The following is a 7,088-nucleotide window of genomic DNA, read 5'->3' on the forward strand; positions in this document are numbered from 1 at the left end:
GGTCGATTTGAACAGAAAGTTAACCCTTCACAAAGCTGCAGCAGGAAAAAGGAAATCAGCTGATTAGCTGCAGGAGGGAACTCCCCCCTGCACCTGTGAGCTTCACACATGGTGCAAAATCATTTAAAATTATTTATTTTAAATAAACAACCCATGGCTCATCCATCAATCAGCCACTTATGTCATGTCCAGTCTTACTTTGAAAATCTGCGATATAGCGAACTCGTGATAAACAAACCGTAAAGTAGCGAGGGACTACTGTATTAACATTGGTGATGATGATGATTACGTGGGGGCTTCATTTTTGAGAGGCACATATAAATCTTAAATAAATTGTGTGTTTAGGGTGGGGGTTAGTTTTTCCAGTACTGAATAGGTCCTGACCCATTTCCACCTGTGCTTGACATAAGGTCCCTCCTCTTTTCGTGGCACTAACCGCCCCTCATACAGCTTCATCTCCTCCTCGTATCACAAAACGAACCTCCAGGGAGGTGTTTTCAGTGAGGCTCCTGCAGGAGCTGATCTGCTGCTTCATGGCTCGACGTGTCGGGATGATGGTGGTGGGGGGTCCGTGTTTCACTTCACATTACACCGCTGCAGCGCCTGGTTCTGTTCTGGCGCCATGACTTCAGTCCTGGCTCTCAGTGGACGGTGAGAGCGTGTGTTCAGCACCACGGACAGCGCCATGACGCGGCTGCGCAGGAAGGCTCTGGTCGCTCTCTTCCTCTTCGCCCTCTTCATTTTCGGAACCATGATGGGCCTCAGGACGCTGAAACCCAGCGACGGCTTCTCGGACCTGGCGCCCGGAATGGACCTGACGGGGGAGAGGTCGGAGAGGAGCCGTCAGGAGGAGGGGAAAGGCTCGCTGGCGTCTCCGGGCCTGTTCCAGGCTGCGAGCGACACCAAGGTGGTCCTGAGCAGATCCGACAGGGAGCACAGCATATTCTATGACGTGCACATCTTCTACTACTTGTGGTACGGCTCTCCCAACGTGGACACGAAGTATATCCACTGGGACCACCCAATGGTGCCGCACTGGGACCCAAAGATCGCAGCCGAGCACGCGCAAGGGAAGCACGCGCCTCCCGAGGACCTGGCGTCCAGTTTCTACCCTGAACTGGGACCCTACAGCTCCAGGGACCCAAAGGTGCTGGAGTCTCACATGGCGCAGATGGAAGCAGCTGCTGCAGGTAAACGTCATGTCCACATGTCTCTGGCTTGTTTCTGTCTTTAAAATAAATAAATAAATTAAGTAATTAATTAAAAAATAAATAAATAAAAAGTGTGATTTCAGTGCTCTTTTAATTCTGAAGCAAGAAACCCCGACTCCAGCTGCTGTTTAATTTTCTGTTTTTAATCAATTTGCAAAAATCTCAACAAAATATTTTTCAGTTCAGTTTATTTCTACAGCACCAAGTCACAACAGAAGTGATCCCAGGACACTGAACAGAAACATTCATATATAAAAATAATAATTTAACATTATTTATCTGAGGAGCAGACTGCTTTGAGTTTAACTTCATTATAGAAGTCTCATCTTGAGCATGAAGGCGACAGTGGAAAGAAAAAACTTCCTCACGAGGAAGAAACCTTTATCAGAACCAGACTCAGGACAAGCGACCATCTGCTTCGACCAGCTGAGTTTGGTAGGAACAGATACACAATGGCAGGTCAAGAATCACATGTTAAGATAGAAATAGTATCAAATGAAAACTATTCAATTTTAACAATTCATTTAAGGAAATGAGGTCAGTTTGTCCTCTAGTAGTCTAAACCTATGGCAGCATAACAAGCCAACCCTAACTATAGGATTTATCAAAAAGGAAAATCTTAATCCCAGTCTTAAAACTGGACAATGTGTCAGCCTCATGGACTGAAACTGGAAGTTGGTTCCACAAGAGAGGAGCCTGATAACTGAAAGATCTTCCTCCCATTCTGCTTTCTCACATTCTCATAATGGGGTATTATGCGCAGCATTTTGAGGAAATAGATTAATTTAATACAATTTGCAATAAGTTTGTAAGATATCAAAATGTGGAAAAAGTGAAGCGCTGTGAAGACTTTCCAGATGCACTGTTTTATTTTTTCACCTAAAGGTCTTCCTTCACCTCCTTCTCAAGCCATCTGTCTTCTCTGTCCAAAATATGAACATTTGGTTCTCAAAAGAGAGTCTCGTAGGTGCAGGTGCAGAGCTGCGTGTTGTCCTGAAGAGCTGGCTCTCCTGTATTGAGCCATGTGTCCATGTGGAGAGCTTGTTTGGTCTCTCCAGTATAAATGTTGGACCATTACTCGCTGCACTGAACTGCATACACATCACTCAGTGTGTGTTTTGTCCTTCTGGTGGACCAGTCTCTGCCTGATAGGTTTGAAATGCACTGGGATTTCCTGTTTGGGGAAAATCATTCAGATTTTTATCAGATACTCCAGGGATGTATGGGGTGACAATGATGTTGCTTTTGTTCTTTCCTCTGTTGTTCTTCTGTGGTGCGTTTGTAAGATTTCTTCGCTGTTTTGCAGGGGCGATTCTAGAATCTGAACTTTAGGGGTGCTTAGCCAAGTGCTGATGATGGTGCTTGGCTTGAACAACACAGTGTCCATTGCCATCAGAGGCATTTGTAATTTGGGGAGGACACACTGGAGTGTGTGTGTGTGGGTGTGGGGGGGGGGGGGTGTCTTCCTCCAGAAAATTTTTAACAAAGTAGATGCCATTTCCTTCATTCTGGTTTTTAAACATCTACATTTGTTTACATATGTAAACACTTGATTCAATAACTATAAAGTATGGCACAACAAGAAGCTAATATTAAGCTAAAATTACTACCTGTGAAATACAACATTTTTCAGTCAGGTCATCTGGACAGTTTCTTTTTTTGTGCTGAAACGTTTCGCCTTCGATCCAGAAGGCTTCATCAGTCAAGGAAACGCACAACAAAACTGATTCTTCCCCCAACAGCTTACTCCAAAGTGGAACAAACCAGTTCTGCTTGTGATAAGATGGTCTCTTTGGTACGCCCCCTCCTCCATTGTCTGCCCTCTTCTTTGTTGACAGTCTTGTCAAACTGGTTGAAAACAACAAAGTCCATGCTCAGTAATCCAGGTATACAATCCAACATTTTTCAGTAAATATAAATGTCCAGATGACCTGACTGAAAAATGTTGGATTTCATACCTGGATTATTGAGCATGGACTTTGTTACCTGTGAAATATTTTTTATACTAATTTGTCCTACTTGCTCTTCTCAAGGGCGGATGTCTCCTCCTCTCCCTCTCCACTTTGCTTTAGCTCTGTCCCGTCTGTGAAACTGCTTTAGAGCCTCTCTTCTACAAATCTTCTGAATCATAACTATGGACTTGGATTTGGTCAGTTGGTCCCTCAACATAATTTACAACATTTCTTTGAAGAGAAGACAGGCTTTAGGTGAACCTATTTTCCCTGTTAGCACGCAGCTGGATATCTCATCGACTTTGAAGACTTGATTATGTGTCTATCTCTGCTGTCGACTGTGGATTTTAAGGACGCATTTATAATTGGATTTATGATAACTGGTTCCTGGTCTATCAACAAACAAGGAAGTCGTCGGCAGCAAATCTGGACCTGGTCAGGCTGCCTGCCTTATATGATGACTTGGTTCGTGCCTTGAGCACCCAGACTCTTGGAAGAATGGATCAGATCTCGGGGATTATTCTCAGGCATGTTCCATTGGTGTGGTCATTTAATTTGGACGTTTCAAATCCAAGTGGACTGACACAGACTCAAGGTAGATGTCATTAAGTCATTAAAGTTCTGTCTGTCCCCAAAACAATCGTGTTTATCTGGATTTGGCTCCCTGACTGCTGACAGGCGATCTTATCTCAACCCGCCTGGAAGTTTTGTAAACCTGATCCTCTACTCCCTCCCTCCCAGTTGTAGGGTCAAGAGGCAAACATATAGCATTAACACAGTATGAATAACATTCAGGAATTTTTTCTATAAGAACATTATCAAATATTTTACGTGAACGGTAAGATCGCTTTGACTGTCATTCAGTCCAGCAGACTACAAGGGCAGTGAGCAGCCAGTGACAACACACAGAGGCACTGCAGAGTTCAGATAAAATCACTTAGTTCATAAAGTTCCCTCTGCAGAGATCTGTGCACACTCAGGGGGTGCCAAGGACCAGAGACAAATCCAGAGTTCTGAAATGATGACAGAATGTTTATTCAGCTGGACTCCTCTGAAAAGTTCATGGAAATTCCTTAGTAGGAGGGTAAGGTTACAGTAGACCTAGCCCATTTCTGCAGTTTTAATTAGGTATTTTAAGCTACTAATAAGCATGATGGATGATGATCATATTGCTTTATGCTAGGCCATTGGTAAGAAGGAGCGATTATTATTGTTTCATATTGGCTAGTGATTTTTTCTTCCTAAAAGTTAACTTTTAGGCTGCACTGTGTTTCTTAAACTGTGGCTAGGATGCTGAGAGAAGCGGAGCATGCTCTATTCACACAAGGAGAGCTGTTGGTCAGGTTACTTCTTGTTGTGCCATTAACTCTAAAATAGTTATTGAATCAGGTGTTACTTGTGTAAGTAAAACTAAACATTTAACAACCGTTAAAATACACCAGAATGCAGGAAATGGCATCTACTTTATTCAAAAGGGGTCAAAAGACCCCCCTACCAGTGTTTCTCCCCACATTACAAATAATTCTGACACCAATGGCCACTGTATGTTCAAGCCAAGAGCCATTGTCAGCACTGGGGGGGCTAAGCCCCCCTAAAGGGCAGAATCGGCCCTGTAAGGTTATAATTACATGATTTTAATAATAATAGGTCGTGATCTAAAGTGGGCCACTCTGAGGCTGAAACTCCAGGGCTGAGAATGAGTCCCACTCGGGCTCTGCTGTACAGCATCCGCCACATGCACACAGAAACAACACAGCAACAGCACAGTTGTTAAACTGGGTGTTTATTTTAAACTGATGATGGAGGAGTTTGAAGAGGAAGAGCTGGTATTTCTGTTGTTAGAGTAGCACCAGTTTGCAGATGTGTCACAAAGAGAACATCACCATTTCTGGGGTGTTCTGAGGATTTGCAGTGGAGGGTGGTGCATGAAGCTGTGGCCACAAAGAGACACTGGATCAGGACATCACTGTGCCCTTTGTCAAAATAAAGAATCACTGACATCTGGTCCGCTGTTCCAGACAAATTCTACATTTTGAAACTTTGGTTCTCAGGTTTAAGATATGTTTTAGGAGAGGGACTTTTTGTTTTTGACCCAACGTATTTCACAACACATGGCATAAATGCTTGTCTGGGTTGTTTTGTATTAGGACAGGCCAAAATGAGTGTCTGTCAATGTTGAACTTTTATTTGGAGGTTTTATGACTGCATGCATAAAGGTAAAGTGTGCTTTTTATAAAATGTTGAATCTTGGATAAGTAGTAGAAATTATATCTTGCATATGATTTAGGAGTCACATTTGCTTTTTTTTTTTTTCTAAATAAAAATAAATGGACTTTGTTTTTGACAAATTTTTGATTTATATTGTAGAAATACATTGTCCCCAAAAAGATTTAGTATAAGGTCAAAGGTCTTCTCTCTATGCTGTGGTTTGGTAGGGGTGTTGGTGTTGTCATGGTACCCTCCAGGGGTGGCAGACGAACACGGGGAGCCCACTGACGACCTGGTTCCCACTGTCCTGGATGCCGCCCAGAAGCACAGCATCAAGGTAACTGGTGAGAAAACTGGTGTTTTTCCCTTTCTGATGAATGAATGAATGAATGAATGAATGAATGAATGAATCCTGAAAACTCACGGGTTTTAAATTGCTCTTGTGTGTAATCTCTTAGTTATTGTTTAATACTAAGTGGATTAAAAGTAATTCAGATAATTGATGTCTAAATATGTTAATACTTTAAAACTAATTCTGTTAGTGGTTTCTGGACCACACTGCAAAATTAATCACATATTTAGTGTTCTTCTGTATTTTATATAAATAATAATAATATGTAATTGAAAAGTGATGTGTGCATAAATATTGACTACATTTGCTTTGTAGCCCCAATCATGACTTTCAGAAGCCACATAATTAGTTAAATAAGATCCACCTGTGACTAATATAAGTCTTGGTATAGTTACAAGTTCTGATAGTAATCAGCACCAGTTCAACACCTTTACGTAGTAACAATTACCACCAAGCAAAGGACATCATTAAGATGAAGGACCTCTCACCACAAGTCAGAGACAAAGTTGTGTATAAGTACAGTTTAGCTCTAAGTTATAAAAAAAATCCTATAACCCTTAACATCCCAAAATTACAATAAGATTATTTAGTAGATAAAGTAATGATTATGCCATTACAGCAAACCTGCCAAGAGAGGTTCATCCACCAAACTCCCAGAGCAAGTAGGGAGGAAAATAATCAGAGAAGCATCAAGAGGCCAAAGATTCATTTCAATTCAGTTTATTTATAAAGAACCAAATCACAACAGAAGTCGTCTCAGGACATTGAACAGAAACATTCATATACATAAAAAGTAAATTAGTAAAGTTTTCTATGTAAGGAAGCAGCAGACTGGTTGAATCTTCCCTTTGTTGCAGTCTCCCATCCTGAGCGAGCACAAAGGCAACAGTGGAAAGAAAAACTCCCTTTGAACAAGAAGAAACCTCCAGCAGAACCAGCTCAGGACGAGTGGCCATCTGCTTCGACCGGCTGGTTTGAGAGGAACAGGAAGTAGAAACAAACTGACACAGAGTGACAGGTCCAGATTGTACCACCTATTGGAAGAAAAACAAAAACACACGTTAAGATTAAAAATAGTTTCAAATGCATAACAGGTAGAGTAGAGTAAGTAGAGACAGCAGCAGAGTGAGGACGTGTGGTCAGTTTGTCCTCCAGCAGTCTAAGCCTATAGCAGCATAACTAAGGGACAACTCAGGAAACCCAAGCAGACCTTAACTATAGGTGCCTCCACCTGCCTCCACCTGCCTCCACCTGCCTCCACCTGCCTCCATCCATCATCTTTACCCGCTTATTCCATTTTGGGTCACGGGGGTCGCCGGTGCCCATGTCCAGAAATCACTGTGCGAGGGGCGGGGTACACCCTGG

The 7,088-nt window shown here is 42.4% G+C and overlaps 1 protein-coding gene across 1 annotated transcript in view; it reads left to right on the forward strand.

Moving 5' to 3' along the window:
- Positions 1-508: 508 nt before the first annotated feature.
- maneal (mannosidase endo-alpha like) overlaps positions 509-7,088 on the forward strand; it is a 10,406-nt gene continuing 3,826 nt past the window's right edge. The window contains exons 1-2 of the mRNA XM_037693717.1: positions 509-1,190; positions 5,599-5,708. Of these exons, the coding sequence (XP_037549645.1) occupies positions 686-1,190; positions 5,599-5,708 (615 nt within the window). The 5' untranslated portion in view covers positions 509-685. The remainder of the gene's footprint in view (positions 1,191-5,598; positions 5,709-7,088) is intronic.

Source organism: Nematolebias whitei, chromosome 19, assembly GCF_014905685.2.
Source record: "Nematolebias whitei isolate Nwh7 chromosome 19, NemWhi1, whole genome shotgun sequence".
NCBI lineage: Eukaryota > Metazoa > Chordata > Actinopteri > Cyprinodontiformes > Rivulidae > Nematolebias > Nematolebias whitei.